This window comes from Aristolochia californica, unplaced genomic scaffold (genome assembly GCF_029961685.1).
Source record: "Aristolochia californica isolate CCGP_79_NKW_82.1479 unplaced genomic scaffold, dmAriCali1.0.hap1 SCAF_14, whole genome shotgun sequence".
Lineage (NCBI taxonomy): Eukaryota > Viridiplantae > Streptophyta > Magnoliopsida > Piperales > Aristolochiaceae > Aristolochia > Aristolochia californica.
The window spans coordinates 8,923,149-8,941,659 of record NW_027181815.1 but is presented as its reverse complement, the minus strand read 5'-3'; the positions used below and the strand labels follow the sequence as shown (position 1 = coordinate 8,941,659).

Below are 18,511 nucleotides of genomic sequence, written 5' to 3'. Positions count from 1 at the left end.
TGAGCATAAGAGCTTTGTTCATTTCTTTTGTAGACCGGATGCCCAAACCTCCCCTATTATGGGGCATGCAAATATCCTTCCAACTGATTTCATGATTTCAAGAAGGTTGTAAAATGCTACTTTGTTAAGAGAAATCTAACAAAATTTTGGTCAAATTGGTGGATGAGCTAGTGCAATTTCAATATCAGCCATGGTTTGATTTCAAATTTGGCTTGGAATATTGAAGCCTCTATCTCAAACCAATGGACCAAATATGGAGGATGGAACTTCAATCTCCGAAGAGCCCTTTCGGACTCGGAGGCTTTATTGGCATCCAACCTCCTTACTTGTCTCTCTGCGGCAACTCCCTAGAATGTGCCTAATACACTCATATGGACTCCTTGCCCAGAAGGTACTTTCTCCACTACATTTGTTTATAAATTCCTCAGCTGCCCATACCCCCCACAAACCGATCATCCTGTAGCCATTGCCTGGACCTTGCTTGCCCCTCCACGTGCAAAAAATTTTATCTAGAGCGCATGTCGGAACAAAATCCTCACGTCTAATTCTTTAATCCGACAAGGAACCCCTATCCAGGACCCCTTCTGCCCCTTCTGCCAAACTTCTCTCAAAATAGCCTCCCATGGCCTCTTACTTTGCAACTTTGCCCACACTGTCTGGACTAGCCTCCTCAACAAAATCGGTTTCCAGTACTGCCCCTCTCAAAATCTTACGTCCACTATTCTCTTTGTTACCAGTGCTAGCCTCCCAAAGCTCGAGAAATTACTTATCTCTTGCTGCGTTGGTCATATCATTTGGGCCTTATGGAAGGAAAGAAACAACCAAAAATTCAACTTAAAATCTATCCCTATTGATATACTGATAGAAAATTTTGTTGGCCAAGTTTCCACGTGGATCCTCATGCATAAGAAATTTCGGAATCTTAACGACTCCAACCTAAGAGGGAACTGGCTGCTGATAGCTAGCATGACTTATCCTTCCCAACCCTCGACTATGGAAATTTGGTTTCCCCCTCCGATGGGCCACTACAAATTAAATTTCGATGGTAGTGGTTTTGGATGCCCTGGTCCTACCGGCTTTGGTGGAGTTATCCATGATGGTAATGGTTGTCTGCTTTTTACCTTCGCTAGGCCAATTGGAATCTCCGATTCTGCCACTGCTGAGCTCTCCGATTTGCTTAATGGGCTGCAGATTTTCAAACGCCATCTTGTGGGGCCCCTCTATATTGAAAGTGATTCTAAAATTGTCATTAACTGGTGTGCAAAGTCAACTCCTCCCCCCTGGCGGCACTGGGATATGTTTTTTGATATATGTAATTTAATTTCTCTTATGAACTGTAATTAGAAGAACATTCCTAGGTCAGCTAACCATTTAGCTGACACTCAAGCTAAATTAGGTGTTTCACTCCAGCACCTTATTGTGGAGGAAGACCCTTTTAGCTACGTATTGTATTTTTCCTCTCTTAATAGTTTAATGATTCTGAAGCTCTGGAAGCCACTGGCCTGGTCAATATGCTCTCAGAAGTGACATTAAGAAGCTTTACTAACACACTTATCTAGACGCCGAACAAACAAGGTACGTTCTCCACTTCTTCTGCGTACCACCATATGATTGCATATCCGACTCCCCAAGAGGCACATCCTGCTGCCTTTGCATGGGCGCTCCCTATTCCTCCTCGAGTTAAGTTCTTTATCTGAACGATATGCCGCAAGAAAATCTTAACTGCTGACGCTTTACAAAGACGCGGCGTTAATGTTCCAAACCCAGAATGCCCGTTTTGTAATTCATCTCCCGAAACAGCAGATCATACGCATCTACATTGTGCATATGCTCACAAAATTTGGACCAAATTGATGGATAACAGTATTTCATATTGCCCGTCTCAAGATTTACAGAACACCATCTTAACTTTGGTTAGCTCTCGTCTCCCAAAATTGGGAAAAATTTTAATCTCTTGCTGTGTTGGACACATTGCATGGAATTTATGGAAAGAAAGAAATAATCGAAATTCAATCAAAAAGGTCTCCCTCGAAAAATTCTCTGTGATCAGATTATCGGTCAAGTAACTTCTTGGGTTCTCCAATGCAAAGAATTTTACAACTTGAAAGGGACAAACATGCGAGGAAATTGGCAAAATGTTGTAGGTATGTCTAAACCGGTAAGAGCTCATGAAATGGTTGAATGGTCCAAACCCCCTCCTGGGTACTTTAAGCTAAATTTTGATGGAAGTGCTCTTGGATGTCCGGGACCGGCTGGTTTTGGCGGAGTTATTCACGATGAACAAGCCAATCTTATCTTCACATATGCGGGTTCAATTGGTATATCTGACTCTACTAGCGCGGAATTACATGGGCTGTACAACGGTTTGAAACTTTTTAAACAAAAAAAGGAAGGTACCCTCTTTGTTGAAGGAGATTCTCAAGTCATTATCAACTGGTGCACAAAGCCATCCAAACCTCCATTGCGTCATTGGGAGTTATTTGAGGAAATTTGTAAGTTAATTTCTATTTTACATTGTACTTGGAAACATGTTCCAAGAACAGCTAATCACTTAGCTAATGCTCAAGCTAAAAAAGGTGTTTCCCTCCAACACCTTGTTGTGGAGGAAATGTCTCTTTAGCTTTTTAAGGTTGTAATCTTTTTTTCAGTAATACATTCACACTTACTTCTCAAAAAAAATAGTTTATACATCTTCATTCAAAAAAATTGGAAGATTATTTACATTTTTTCTTTCAAAACTTCACCTTTTTATCCTATAATTCCACAAAAAGTAAATCACAACCTTTTCCCACACATTATTATATTCGTTTTTTTTAAGATACACAGCTTTTATACTATTACTCAAAAAGACTGGATAAACATATATCCAATTCTTTCTAAAGATAGCTTTCAAAAGCAACGAGAACAACTAGTTCCATGGTCTTTTTTATAGTCTATACACATTTTCAAAAAAAAAAAAAAAAAAACTAGTTCCATGGATGTGTAGCTAGAGTTCATCAATTCAATCAATAGATTTTGATGGCAGTGCAATAGGCTATTCTGGGCCAACTAGAGCAGGTGAGTGTTTTCAGAGGTAGCAATGGAAAACCTATTCTATCTTATGCTGGGCCGGTGGGCATTGCTAATTCAAATACTACTGAAGTGAGTGTTCTTCTATTCGGCCTTTGAATCTTCAAGGAACATCTCTATGGCAAGCTGATTATTGAAGGTGACGCAAAGACAGTCATCAATTGGCGTTCAATAGATAGCTCTCCCCTTTGGCGCCACTGGCCCATCATTGATTGTATTGCTGACATTGTGTCATCTATTCATTGTTGTTAAGGAATAGTCCCACATGGATTAGTGAGTACAAATATCTTGAGTTTATTAGTAGGAAAAGAGCTTTCCTAAGTTGGCTAGTCATTTTGGGATTGTCCTTCGACCCAATTTTTCATGGTATCAGAGCAAGTACTCATATGTGGGCCTAAACCTAAACTATCCACTTGTAGAGCCACAAAAGGGGGCCTACACATGAGGGGGAGTGTTAAGGAATAGTTCCACATGGATTAGTGAGTACAAAGATCTTGAGTTTATTAGTAGGGAAAGAGGTTTCCTAACTTGGCTAGTCATTTTGGGATGGGCCTTGGACCCAACTTTTCAATTGTAATTGGAATCTCATTCCTAGATCAGCCAATTCTTTGGCTGATAAATTGGCAAAATTCGGAACCTCCCAGCAATCTCTCATTGTTTGGGAAAGCCTCCTCCCTTTGTAATCTGCTCGTTTGAGCTTTTGTCTTAATAAAATTCAGCCTCATTTCGAAAAGAAAAAAAAAATCAGTCAGTAGATTTTGAAGTATAGATGATACATGAGAACTTGCCAAAACAAAGCATTCATAGAAGAAAAAAATGAAAACAGTTGATAGAAACAGGTCATGTAAATTTCAAGTCAAACAAGTAAGGATTTACTCTTGTTGTTGAACAGCCAGAAGCTCTGCCAACTCATCCATGCTGACAACACCGTCACCATTTTTATCTGCTGCTTTAAAAAGTTCTTCTTTCTAAGAAATGATGTCAAGAAGTTGCTAGAAATATCAGTATCAATAACCATCTTGCTTAAGAGATCGCAGAAACAAAAGAGCAAGGCATCTATGGCAAAAAAAATTCTATTGACCTTGCCAGCTGCAACTTGATTGCCAAATGCATCTATCAGGCCACTGAACTCAGAGAAGGAAAGCATGCCATCCGCATTATAGTCCTAAATGTCAAATACAAAATGAAATAACACATGAATACTGTTAAAAAATCCATTGAAGGGCAATATCATCATTATGCACTTATTGTAATTTCCAGCAGCTATGTTATTTTATTCTATGTGTTTAGTTTTGTCTCTAGTCCTACTTTTACATAATTTGAACAAGTATGTATGGAGATATAAAAGTTTAAGTAATTTTTAAGTGATAGGGGCATTTCTGTAATTTGTACTGAGACTTATTATAAAAGGTTTGGGAGTCAAGCTCGACCTCCAAGGAGAGTCTTTCCAGAACTCTCGTTTTCCACTCCTCTTTCTCCTCTTTTTTCTCCCTTTCAGTTTCTCTCTCTAAACTCTTCAATTTCACACTTTTTTATGGTACCAAAGCAGTAGATCTTGGTTGGAAGCAGGAAAACGATCTCTCCAGGGGCAACTACAAGCCTTCGCTCATTGTGATCTTGTGCATTGGAAGTAGAGGGCCTGTTTCAGTGGCTTTCTGAGGGAGATGCCAACACTAATTTTTTTCATGCCGTTGCCACTGCCAAGAGAAGAGCTAATCGTATTACATCGCTTTGTGTCAATGTGAGATTACCTCGGACAGATCCCTTATTTCTAACAATTTCGTGAGCTTTTTTGCAGGTCTTTACACTGAATATCAATCAGTTCGACCTTCTTTCAAAGGATCAATCTTATGGCTATCCCTACTGCAGCCGCCAATCTTATTGAGCTCCCCTTCTCCAGCCAAGAAATTGAGAAAGCAGCTATGGGGCTCCCTCTGGACAGTGATCCGGGCCCAGACAGCTTCAATGGAGAATTTTACCATCACTATTGGCCCTTCATTGGTGAAGATATAGCCTATATGGTACACTTGTTCTACCACCGTGGCATAACTTTCAAGAGTATAGGGGCTTCATTCATCGCCCTTATTCCCAAAAAAGATGAGGCGGATCTTCCTTCGGACTTTTGGCCTATTAGCCTCACCACTAGCACTTATAAGGTGATTGCCTGTCTCCAAGCGGTACTTCCGGTTGTCATCCACTAGGGGCAAAATGCTTTCATTAAAGAGAGGGACATTCTAGATTCAGCTATGGCTTATCATGAGCTCCTTCATCATTGCAAGACTTTGAAGCTCCCTAGATTTGTTCTCAAGCTTGATTTTGAGAAGGCATTCAACAGAGTCAATTGGAAGTTTTTAGATATTCTTCTGGAAAGAATGGGATTTAGTATCAAATAGAGGTTCTAGATTCAAAGCTACATCTCCTCGGCCAGTTATTCGGTGCTTCTAAATGGAATAGTGTGTGGCTATTTTAAAGGAACTCGGGGCATCTGCCGAAGGGACCCCCTGTCCCCTTTACTTTTCAACATGGTGGTGGAATATCTTTCCTTCTTGATTTATTTGGCCAAGGGCTTAGGGTGGCTCCTCCCCACGGCGGATGCTGAGGATTTTGATATTTTGATTCTTCAGTTTCCGGATGACACCATTTGTTTCGGTGTGGGCACCATGGATTAGATCAAGAAGCTGAGGGTTGTTCTTGGTCTATTTGAATTGGCTTCAAATCAGAATATAAACTGGAGGAAAAAACTTTTCTGGGATACTACATTGATGGTGCAGTGCTTAGAGATATGGCTTATTTCTTGGGGTGCACTCTGGAGAACACGCCAACTACATACTTGGGTCTTCCTCTTTTTGATTCTCGACCAACGGCTGCACTTTGGCCCTACTTATTGAGAAGTTTGAGAAGAGACTTGCCACTTGGAGGGGCAAGCTCCTATCCACAACGGGTCGACTCACTCTGTTAAAGTCTTGCTTGGCTGGGCTACCCAATTACCTCCTATCTTTTATTCAGTGTTTGACCTCTGTGTGTTCAAAGATTGATGTTATTCACGGTCACTTCTTATGGAGAGGTTCAGAAGACACATTCAGATATCATTTGGTCAGTTGGAAGGAGATTTGTTAGCCTCGGGCTAGGGGTGGTTTGGGTATACGACCTACAAAGGACATGAACAATGCCCTCCATTCTTAAGTGGATTTGGAATCTCAATGCCAATCACAAAAATTTGTGGAGGAATATGGTGAGTTACTATCTTCAAATCCCAAGCCATTGGTGGAGAGAGGGCGGCGCTCCCCGCCATCTATCCCCAATTTGGAAATCCGTTTACAAGCTGCTTCCAACCTTCAAGGTCGTGACCTCCTTCTACCCTGGAAATGAGAGGACTCTTCTTTTCTGGGTTGATGAGTAGTGGAGTAATCAATCTTGGAGTCTTCTCTTCCGTCGGAGCCTGAATGATGATGAAGCTATAGCCTTTTGCTCGCTTCTATCCCGTCTTAGTAGTACCACCACTTGGGAGCGAGTGCAAAATAAATTGATTTGGAAGCCTAGCATCAGTGGTATCTTCACAGTAGCCTCAGCTTACTCTCACATCAGGGAGGATTACACCAGTCTGCCTGAGCACAAGGCGAATCTCGCCTGGAGACTCTCAACGCCTAGCAAGATAAAAAATTTCATTTGAACAGCCATCAAGGAGCAAATCCTCAATGTAGACAACCTTCACAAGAGAGGCTTTACCGCCCCTAATAGTACCTGCCCTCTCTGTAGCATCTGTGAGGAGTCAGTTCAGCACGTTCTCCTGCACTGTTGCTTTTCGTGGAGAGTTTGGATGGCCATCTTTCTAAAAATTGGCATTCAAGTGGGCCTTCATCAAGATCTATTCAACACTTTCCAAATGGTGTTGGAGACACGTCTGCCTAGACTTGGCAAGTTTCTTCTCTCTGCATGCCTTGCTCACATCCCATACTGTTTTTGGCTCGAGCAAAATAACTGGAGATTCGATTCTAAGTTCAGCAACCTAGATAGTACGGTCTCTTGCGTCGTGGATATGATCTCTAACTGGCTCCACACTAGGAAGGAATTTGCCCCCCCAGGCCGGTGTTTCCCTTCGATGGAATTGGTTTCTTCTGGCCCATATGGCGGGCCTTCAGAAGATTTCAATCATGTCAGAGTGGGAGCCTCCCCCTGGTGATTGGATTAAGTTGAACTTCGACGAAAGTGTTTTGGGTTGCCCCGAACCGGCCGTTGCGAGGGAAGTCTTCATAAATCATAGAGGAGAGACTAGTCTTTCCTATGTTGGGCTAATTGGTATTGTTGATTCCAACACTGCTAAGGTGCCACATCTTGGATTGAAGATTTTCAAGGACCATCTTCACGGGAAGTTGCTGATTGAGGGGGACTCTAAAGTTGTCATTAGTTGGTGCTCTAGTTCGGCCTCCCTCCCCTTGGTGGCATTGGTCAATTATTTCCTCTATTAAAGATATTGTAATCTCAATTACATGTTCATGGAATCATATTCCTAGATTAGCCAATTCCTTAGCTGATAGGTTAGATAAATTTGGAACATCCCCAGCAATCTCTCATTGTTTGGGACGGTTCCCCCTCCTTGTAATCTTGCTCTTTTAAGCATTTTAATATAACTCAGCACTACTTAAAAAAAAAAAAAAAATCTTTCATGCCATCTCCTCAGCTCATAGGAGAAGGAACAGAATTGCCACTCTGAACATTAAAGGCTCGGAAATATCAAAACAGGAGGATATAACAGCAAAATTCATTCATTTCTATGATGAGGAGTTAAAGAGGCTTTTTCCTGAGAACCTGCAGCTAAAAACCATCAAGTGAAGAGACCAGAAATCTAGAGAGTCCCTTATCATTTGAAGAGATTGAGGAGGTCATAAAAGCAGTGCCAAATGACAAGGCTTCGGATCCAGATGGTTTCACTGCACAATTCTGCAGGTATTTTTTTTAAATGATGATGAATTTTATTAAGAGAGCTCAAACGAGCAGATTACAAAGGGAGAAGCCTTCCCAAACAATGAGATATTGCTGGGAGGTTCCAAATTTTGCCAATTTATCAGCCAAAGAATTGGCTGATCTAGGAACAAGGTTCCAATACAATGAATGGATGACACAATGTCAGTAATACAATCAGTGATTGGCCAGTGGCGCCAAGGGGGGAAGCTATCTTTTGAACACAAGTTGATAACATTTTTTGAGTCTCCTTCGATAAGCAGCTTGCCATGGAGACACTCTTTGAAGATTTGGAGGCCGAATAGAAGAATACTCACTTCAACAGTATTTGAATCAACAATACCCACCGGCCTAGTATAGGATATAATAGGGTCTCCAGTGCTATCTCTGAAAACACCACCAACTTTAGCCGGCCCAAGACAACCTAGAGCACTGCCATCAAAATTGAGTTTGATACAGTCGCAAGGGGGAGGATCCCAGGTGGCCATAACCGGATTCCTGCAGGGGCCTGCCATATGCGTGATCAAACCCCAATTTTCCTGTAGGGAAACACCCGATAGAGAGGCAAATTCCTTCCTAGTATGTAACCAACTTGAGATAAGGCCCACCGCCTGAGAAGTTGTATTATCCAGGGTGCCAGCCTTGGAGTTGAATCTCCGGTTATTTCGCTCGAGTCATAGGCACCATGGGACATGCGCAAGGCATGCTAAGAGAATTAGCTTGCCCAACCTAGGAAAGCAGATCCCCATAACCATCTCATGGGTGCCATAAAGGTCATGATGTAGCCCCATTTGGAGTTCAATCTTCTAAAAGATCTTTATCCAGGTTTGCCAAGAAAAATCACAATGTAAGAGAACATGTTGGACTGTCTCGTCCCATACTCCACAAAGGAGACAAGTACGATCGGGGGCTGTGTAGCCTCTTTTATGGAGGTTGTCAGAGGTGAGGATTTGTTCCCTGATGGGAATTCTGCAGGTGTTAAACTATTCAAAAGCTCTTTTGGCAGGTATTAAACTATTCAAGCAGAACTTCAAAGGACAACTAATCACTAATCATGGAAGGTGACTCAGCCTTGGCCATTGGTTGCACAAGTAAGAAGACTACTCCCCGAGGAGCCTCAAGCAGATAAATGATGAGATCTCAGATCTGAGTTCAGAATGGCATAGCCTGGAACAAAGTGCCTCGATCAGCCAACTCAGAAGTTAATCTCCTTTAAAAGTCGTGTAGCCAAAGTTTCACTCAGTTTTGGGCCATCTCTTATCCTCTAGTTAGATATGGTCTAGTTGTATTTTATGTACTCTATGTTGTACTTTAAGCCTATTTGGTTTCTCAATAAAAGCTAATCACCATTCTCAAGAAAACTAAAATAAAATAAATGAAGAATAAGACAACATGCAAAATGATTGCAAACATACCACAATAGCTAAGATTCGCCTGACAAAACTTTTTTCAGTTTCAACTGGATCCTGGCAAGACATCGAACTACAGATATGTGAGAGGCACCAAAAATATCAAGTGATTACCAGAACCTGTAGTTCAGCTTCAGGAAATATTCTCCACTGCATACCTCAAGAGAACATGAAAGAGAAATGCTACCCACAACTGCATTTGCTGATGACGGGTCTAGCAAGTCAAGTACTTTGTCACTTGAGTCACTTGAGTCCTGAAAAACCATAACATGATACACTTGAGAAAATTAAATGAAAAGTACATGCACGATAAGTAACTTTAGTACAGAACCAACTTATGAGGAAAAGACTACAACTTACAAGACAAGATAAAAAAATGAATAACTAGTCTAAAGCCACGAGTAAATGTGTGTTTTGTCCAGTTAACTTAAATAATTATTAATTAATAAGGTCACAGTATTTCAAAGAGCAATTTTCATACATGTTTTGTTTCAGTCTAATACCAAATATGGCCTTGTAAGCTTTAGCCTAATTTTAAATAACCCAACAAGTTCGCCACAAACTCAAATATAGCCTAATTCCACATGCAGCCACATGGGGATGGGAGTTGGTTACCATGAGGTTTTGGGTTCAAGTCGTATTGAGGGTAAAGTGTGTATCGGTATGTATCAACATTCAAAAGGGTATCTGTAAATTGTTGGAGCTGCTGTCCCATGGAGTTTGTGGCTGGCAAGAAGTAATATGGTCTTCTCCAACCATTGTGGATCATTGGGACCTGTCATGGAGAAATCTATTCATTAGGTGCTAGCTTGAACCCAACTTACAGAAGATTTCATGGACTATTTGGGTGCATCATTGAGAATAAACTGGAAGAATATTGTGGCATGCAGCACTCCTTGTCTGGCTCGGTTAGAATCTTGGAAGGTGTGTCAAAGGCATTGTGAAAAAGTGGGAAGGGAAAGGGTCTGTGCAAGATGCCTAGAATGGGCACAGCTCTCCTCCTAAAAATATATTTTTTTGAAAGATTACTTCGAGGGTAAAATGGCTACTTGACATAATTTTACTCTCCTTTAGGGCCACTAACTGTCAGGCCATATTGTCTACCAGATTCCAGTTACAAAGTCAACAGTAGAGAATACGGCAAACAAGTGGCCATCTCTTGAAGTAGGCCAAAGCTTAAGGCTGTATTAAAAGTAACCTATTTCAAAAGGTTAAACAGGAAAATGAGCGCATACACAGTTCAGATGGATGACTTACCCTAGAAAGTACATCCAAGAGATCAATTTCACAGCATCCCACCAGGTTGCTCTTTGACAATCTATTGGTCTGCCAAGCAACTGAAAAAGTTTATGACCCTATAGAGCATATAAATGTCAATGGCAGAAGTAAATTACACACCTCAAACACAGAGATTCGTGCAATATGAGCACCATTTTTTTCCAATAAAACCTTCTTCTCCTGCAAATATTACATTAAAATGTACCAATTAGTTTTTTCAGCTTCAGTTCTTTAATAAAAAGGAAAAAAAGAAAGGTAAGCTGCATATATTCAAGAGGAAACTAACAATAAAAGTTCCAAAAAGTAAGCAGGTACTAATAGGTAAAGTCAAAATAAGCCAAAGAGTTGGAACTTCAGAAGACATTCCTACTTTGTGGAGTAGCTTATCATTTCCTATGAGGAAGGCTCATGGTGTCAAATCAAATTGCTCCTATTACAGATGAATGCTTTCTTTAAAATACAGTCATGCTTTAATCAGATACAACATGAATTTTTTTTTAAATGACATCAATTAATTTTCTTAAGACACAAAGACATAAATGTTCAAGTTGCATAAATTTTTCATAAGCCAAGGACCCTAGACATGAATATTATCTCTTCAATAACTGAAACATGCATCACACCTCTTTTTGTTAGCAAGCTTACAGGCAAGAACAATCTTGCTAGGTTTAGAGTAATGCAAACTTCTCATAGGAATTCTATGCATTAAAAAGCTGTTCACAAACTTACTTCCTAGCAAACACAACTGTGAAAAATGTAAGAGTTCCAGAGCCCCAAGTTTTCAAATTATACTGTATATCTTAGTTAGACGTTTACTCTTCCCAAACAAATAGAGGGTCTGCAATCATTTGTAACTCCTCTGGAAGGTGATTTTTCTCCACAGTTATGTAGCATATAAAAAAATGGTATGCTGTTGCAATCTATTTGGAACATGATATTTTCTCACCCCGAGTTGGTCTAATGCAGTGGGAGTAGGATCCTACCCAATCTGTTTAAAGAGGTTTCATGGCCCAAGTGCATAAATCAGACGATCCAGAATGTATAGAGAACAATTAAGGGGCTATCCCAACCATTTAATCAGCAAGATGGAGGTTTTCAGCATGATAAACAGTTGATGGCTACAAATAACATTGGTAGGTCGATCATCACTCATCCTCCTAGTCAGTCCAGGGAAGTGACTAGGTGACGATAGTTCAGAGGATGAAGCTAAAGCAGTTGATAATACAAACATAACACTCTGCCTCCCCCCTCCCCCCTCCCAATAGAAACCCCCACAGACCCTCCTACAAATCATCCCCATAACCCCCACACTCCACAAACTTCCCCCCAGATATTGGAATTCCCCCCTAGCTCACCCCCGAGAAATCCCTCCCTGAAAATTACCTCTCTGATGCAGAGTCTGGAAGCAGTGAGCGCGCTCCTCGTGCCCACAAGCAAAACATTCTCCCCCTCCCGTTGTAACCTATCTGCACCAAGCTAGAGGGCAGCAGAGACAACATCTACAGAGAGGACCCAGTGCCACCATTCGATACCCCTGCAACCCAGAGCCGGGTGAAAGAGCTCAAGTGTTTGTGGCAGCTCTCCAGTCAGAACAACACAAAGACGACCCAGAAACTTGGGCCCAGATAGTGGAACTTGCCAAGGTGATGAGCACCGTCTTCACGAAGCCTCTCCTAGGAGATAACCACCCATCTGAGAAGTCACAGAAGATGAATAATCTTTGAGCTCAAAATTTCAAAACAAAGACTTATTAGAATGTTGGGATGAAACGAGTAACGTGCACTATTAGCTTCGAATGTGCTAACGTGCGCCGATTTTCGAAAATGAGCTGAGATATTTCTCCGATCACCGTCCCTTCGGCCGGTGACCGGAACCCTCGACGGCAGACTTCCGACAAGGATGCTGACTCCTTCTCCGATGCCGATCGATGAAAAGAAGTTGCCATTCCGAGAAGACATAGAAATTCCGAACCAGAAAAACGTCAAGCTAGACGCTCGGAAACCTTGAATCTTCCCTCTGACGAGCCAACGGAACCTACTACGGAAGATTTTGAAGCCAGCTGGAAGACGATCTCCAGGCAAAAGAAAAGGAACCCCCTTTTCCGTTTCAGCTACGGAAAAAACCGAGCTACAGTGGATAAAGTCGCCCGGAGCTCTAGACAGTTGATTCGCATCTCCTCTTCTGTCAGATCGAAGATGTCCTTCATCTGTGTTCCGATGGAAGCCGCTTCAAGCTTCGTCCTTCAGTTCCAATGAGCCACAAACAAAGCTAACCGAACTCGTGAACTTTGGACACGGGATTCGATTTTCTTCCTGTCGGTGAGCTCCTTTCGGGGACAAAGAGAGTGTCGTGTCGTCCATCGGCGTGGCTCAACAGTGCTCCCCAAGAACTATATTCCCGAGGCCACCAACTCGGGATTTGGCTAGAAGGAGTTCGAAGAAGCCATCGAAGCCTCTCTCCGACGCAGACTCCGGTAGAGGGAGCCCCCGAGATCCCCCCCCCCCCCTTCCTTCGAAATTACCTAACCCAGCCACTCAAAACCTTTTTTCAGAACACCATGTTTCTACACACCGTTTTCCTTCAGAAAAATCCAAAACCATCCAAATCTCTCCCAACTTGCTCCATAATGGGCAACAATCTCTGACCCGCTCTATCCTAGTCCACACCCCCTCCAGTATCGTCAAATCCAGCATACTTCAATAGCTGACCGATGAGCTTCACCTCCCCTACACACCCAGAATTTCCTACCTCAACCCCCATTCCTGGCGTGTTCACTTTGAAACCCAGCAAGAGTCTTCTGCAGCCCTTGCTCTCACACCCCACACCTCCTTGGGCATCATTTCGATATTAGAATGGCTCCCCTCGACTCCTTCTAGTCAATTTGGGCAATGGGCAACAATCACCGGCCTCCCTGTGGAACTATGGCACAATGAGGTCTTCCTGAGCATCATCTCGGAGTTTGGTGACATAATCGCTGTAGACCCCCTTACTGAGCATTGACATCGTCTTGATGAGACCCGGATCCTCGTCAATCCTATCATCCTTGCGAAGGACGCTACTTCTGATGCATTATGGTGGATAATGCTCGATTCTGGATTCCTATTGAGTTGGCGGATATGCAAGATTTCAGAAATGTGACCTCGAATCCTACAACTAAATTCAGAGACTCTCTTCAACCTGTCCACACATTGAGAGCAGCAACCTCTTCTCCCCAGAAGATGCGTCCTGAACCAGCCAGTCTTACAGTTGGCGATGACTCTATTCCAGCTACCTCCTTGGTTGTCCCTCCCTCAAGCCTGCCATACCACGCACCCACCAGTCCATCTCAACCCACCACAGATATTATCCCTGATAGAATCTATTCCACCCCCCAGATACCTACAGTTGTCATTCACCTTCCCACTTTACCCCCCGAAATAACCACACCCCCTCCCCCCCCATTAAAAGCCCCGAAGGCATTCCTATAACTCCATCCCACAGTCCTCACACCCCTCAAACCACCACTCAAATAATGAACTCTCCCCCTCCACCACCTCCGAGATATTCCCACCCAAAAATTCCTCCTCCTCCTCCCCTTGCCACCTTCCAGCGCCGGAATAGAGGTCATCCAAGATAGCTTCTCCAGGATGGTCCCAGTGCTATGTTAAGCACCTAGCCAATACTACCCAAAAGACCAGCCTATTAGGAGCGGAAGGCATAGGTATTTAACCCATAACCATAACATCACACCCCACCTTCGAGAGCCAACGTCTACGGCGGCCCACTCTAGCGATGGCCTACTCCACATTGAGGTCACCCCTTCCGCTAGGTCGCCCCCTCTGGGATTCGAACACGCGACGTGGGAGCACGCTCTGATACCAAATGTTAAGCACCTAGCCAAAACTACCCAAAAGACCGGCCTATTAGGAGCGGAAGGCATAGGTACTTAACCCAAGACCATAACATCACACCCCACCTTCACGAGCCGACGTCCACGGCGGCCCACTCTAGTGACGGCCTACTCCACAGTAAGGTCGCCCCCTCCAACTGTAATGGTTTTGGGGTTAAGTACCTATGCCTTCCGCTCCTAAAAGGCCGGTCTTTTGGGATGTATTGGCTAGGTGCTTAACATTTGGTATCAGAGCAGGCGCTACATCCCGCGTTCGAGTCCCTGCGCACGCAGGAGGACCGCACGCCCCTGGTGTTGGGCCGTAAGGGATTATGGGATCCTGACCCGGCTCTCATTGCTGTGTTAGTGCCGCCGTGGTCGTCGGCTCGGGTGGGCGGGGTGTACCGCAATGGTCCTGGGGTTAAGTACCTATGTCTTCCGCTCCTAACAGGCCGGTCTTTTGGGATGTATTGGCTAGGTGCTTAACATGCTAATTCTAGATACCCCTGCAATCCAGAGATAGGGGACTTCATCCTTCCGGACACGGGTGAAAGAGCTCAAAAGTATGTGGCTGCTCTTCAGATAGAACAACAAAGATTCGACTCAGAAACCTGGGCACAGATAGTGGAGCTTGCCAAGGTGATGGGCACTGTCTACACGGAGCCCCTCAAGGGAGACAACCACCTGTCTGAGAAATCCAAGAAGAAGACTAGTGATCAATGATCATTATCTCTTGGAATGTTCGAGGAATTGGATCCGTGCGTCGCCATGCCGCAATTCGAGACCTCCTTGCCTCTACCAAGGCAAATGTTGCTATTTTTACCAAGGCGGCTTCTCTGCCCCTTGGATATATCCGCGAGTTGTGGGCTCACAAGGAGCCTGGATGGCTTCTCTGATTAAGTCATGTTTACATGGTATTCCATCTTACTTTTTATCATTGTACTATTTCCCTGCCTCTATAAGGAAGAGAATAGAGTTTTTAAAAAGAAGATCTTTATGAGGTGGGCAAAATGGTGAAAAAAAATATTGTCTTGTAAAATGGGTTGACGTATGTAACCCTTTTGCTAGGGGTGGCCTTGGAATTCGTGACACTATAGCAACAAACTCGGCTCTGCTTTTGAAGTGGATCTAGAAATTCAACATGGCCCCGTCTCTGGTTTGGCGAAACATGGTGGCTAGTAAAGCAGATAAGTTCTTGGGATTGTGGACTGAAGGAGGAAGGTATAATAGATTATCTCCCGTCTGGAAAAAAATAGCAAAGTTGTTGCCTGTTTTCAAAAACGTTGTCAAGTGTTATATTGGATCTGGCAGTAGGACAAATTTCTGGACAGATTGGTGGATAGGTCAGGCTAGTCTAAACTCTTGTTATGGTCAATCTACTCTCTCGACAGAAATAAGGAGGCTAATATTTCAACTGTCGGGCGGAATTCTTGTGACTGGAACTTAAATCTCTGTAGAGGGCTGACAGAAGCAGAAACTATTGAAGCTACCGAACTCATTACGAGACTCTCTTCGGCCCATGTCAAAAATGGCTCAGACACCTTGATATGGACACTTTGTCCCAAAGGTACGTTTTCTACTTCATCTGCCTATAAAGCTCTTCTCTCCCCCTCCCATGCTCAATCTTGTCACCCATCAGCCATTGCGTGGTCTCTACACGTACCCCGAGAGCAAAATTATTTATCTAGACTGCATGCCAAAACAAAATCCTAACATCAAATTCGCTAATACATCGGGGAACGCACATTTTGGACCCTCTTTGCCCATTCTGCGTATCCTTCGCTGAAACTGCGGAGCATATACTATTGCATTGTAATTATGCGCACTCGGTATGGACAAATCTCATCAACAAAATTGGCTTGCAATATTGCTCCTCCCAAAATCTCGTTTCTACAATCCACACGATTATAAAGGTTAATCTCCCTAAAATTGGAAAGTTATTAATCTCCTTCAGCGTCGGTCACATTATCTGGGGTCTCTGGAAAGAACGGAATAACAGAAGGTTTAATAACAAATCCCTTCCTGGCTACATTCTTTGCAATCAGATTGTTGGGCAAGTCACTTCTTGGATTCGTATGAGAAAAGAATTCAAAAGTCTTGAAGGGATCAATTTTCGTGAGAATTGGGATCTTGTTGCAAAAAACATTGAAGAGCATATGGTACTCCTTAATACTCGTATCTATTCGATTAAACACAAAATTGCAAATCTCACCTATTCAACAAGCAGTCCAAATGAAGTAAAGGAAATAAACGCTCTTAGGTCCCACAAGCATTAAAGAGGATTAGAAAAACTCATTAGCGGAGCCAGCTAGCATAAAATATGTAACCCAGAAAGCCCTCGTCAATAACATATTGCAAAAACAATAATCTCAACACTTATGAAGCCCATCCAAATCTAATTCAATAATTAGAGTAACTGAAAAAGATTGTCTATCTACCCTCATTTTCTCTCTTTCTGCTAAAAAATTCTTTAAGGGCCCATCATCATGTCCAACAACAAAGTAACTGAAATTTTCTCCAAAACCATCAATAGCACCAATGGTTTAAGATCATTATCTTACATTGAAGAGGATTCAACACAATTTCACAAATTGGAGCACCTACTGTTCTTTCATGCACAATTAAAACATGGGTTCAACCTTATTTGGCTGAAAAAATTAAACTCAAGTGATGCTAAAAATTAGGAAACTGGATTAGTACTGTCAGTATACATTTCTTAAAATGGATGAAATACTGATTGTTTTATTTTTTATTTTTATTTTTTTTAAATGATGTTGAATTTTATTATGAGAGCTCAAACGAGCATATTACAAGCTCAAACTGATTCTTTTAATTGAAAACCTGAAAATGAAACTAATAGAAAAAGGAGCATCAATCTGTTCAACTAATGAACCGATAAAGTACATAAAAAGCCAACAACATTAATAAATTCTCGGCCTTCGGCTTCACTATGGTCCCCCCTCATTGAGAAATTTGAAAAGAGGCTAGCCACTTGGGGGGGTAAACTCTTATCAACAGCGGGGCGTCTCACTCTCTTCAAGTCTTGTCTGGCGGGGCTTCCAAATTATCTGTTATCATTCATGCACTGTCCAGCCTCCGTTTGCTCCAAAATTGATGCCATCTGCCAACGATTTCTGTGGAGGGGTTCAGAAGATACCTTTAGATACCATCTGGTCAGTTTGAAGGATATTTGCATGCCCCATAATAGGGGAGGTTTGGGCATCCGGCCTACAAAAGAAATGAACAAAGCTCTTATGCTCAAATGGATTTGGAATTTTAACAACAAGTACAACAGTTTATGGAAGAATATGGTGAAATTCTATCTTCAGTTTTCGGGTGCATGGTGGAGAGAGGGTGGCGCTGCTCACCTACTATCCCCGATATGGAAATTAGTTTTCAAGCTCCTTCCAGTATTTAGAGATGCTACCGCATTTCACATGGGCAACGGGCAATGGAAGGACCCTTCTCTTCTGGTCGGACGAATGGTGTGGCCCCCGATCTCTCTCAGAGGACTCTCCGGGGCTGCATAGGGTGGCAAACAACGTCTCTTGCTCTGTGGCCGATTCATGGCGTGATCACACGTGGAGTCTTCAGTTTCGTTGGAGATTAAATGATGAGGAATCGTTGGCTTTTTGTTCTCTCCTTACTAAACTCAGCAGTACTATTCTTCGAGAGCACTCAATTGATAAGATGATTTGGAAGCTGAGTAATAATAGTCGATTCACTGTCACTTCGGCTTACTCTCATATCAGAAAGCAAGACTATAGTCTTCATGAGCACAAGGCAAATCTGGCTTGGAAACTCTCAGCGCCAAGCAAAATCAAGTTCTTCGTGTGGTTAGCTATCAGAGAACAGATTCTATAGAAGAGGCTTCACTGCCCCCGATCTTTCTTGTGCCCTATGCGGTGAGTGTGAAGAGACAATCCAG

General features: G+C 42.7%; 1 protein-coding gene across 3 annotated transcripts in view; it reads right to left on the bottom strand.

The window, feature by feature from the left end:
• The window catches only part of LOC137949994 (phosphatidylserine decarboxylase proenzyme 2-like), a 113,292-nt gene that overhangs the window by 83,241 nt on the left and 11,540 nt on the right, over positions 1–18,511 (bottom strand). For 2 of the 3 annotated variants that reach the window (XM_068796309.1, XM_068796310.1), the window contains exons 4-9: positions 10,836–10,895; positions 10,695–10,763; positions 9,596–9,691; positions 9,444–9,494; positions 4,151–4,234; positions 3,946–4,037 (exon numbers count right to left, since the gene is read on the bottom strand). In XM_068796309.1, coding sequence (XP_068652410.1) covers positions 3,946–4,037; positions 4,151–4,234; positions 9,444–9,494; positions 9,596–9,691; positions 10,695–10,763; positions 10,836–10,895 — 452 coding nt within the window. The remainder of the gene's footprint in view (positions 1–3,945; positions 4,038–4,150; positions 4,235–9,443; positions 9,495–9,595; positions 9,692–10,694; positions 10,764–10,835; positions 10,896–18,511) is intronic. The other variant, XM_068796311.1, reaches the window with a different exon arrangement.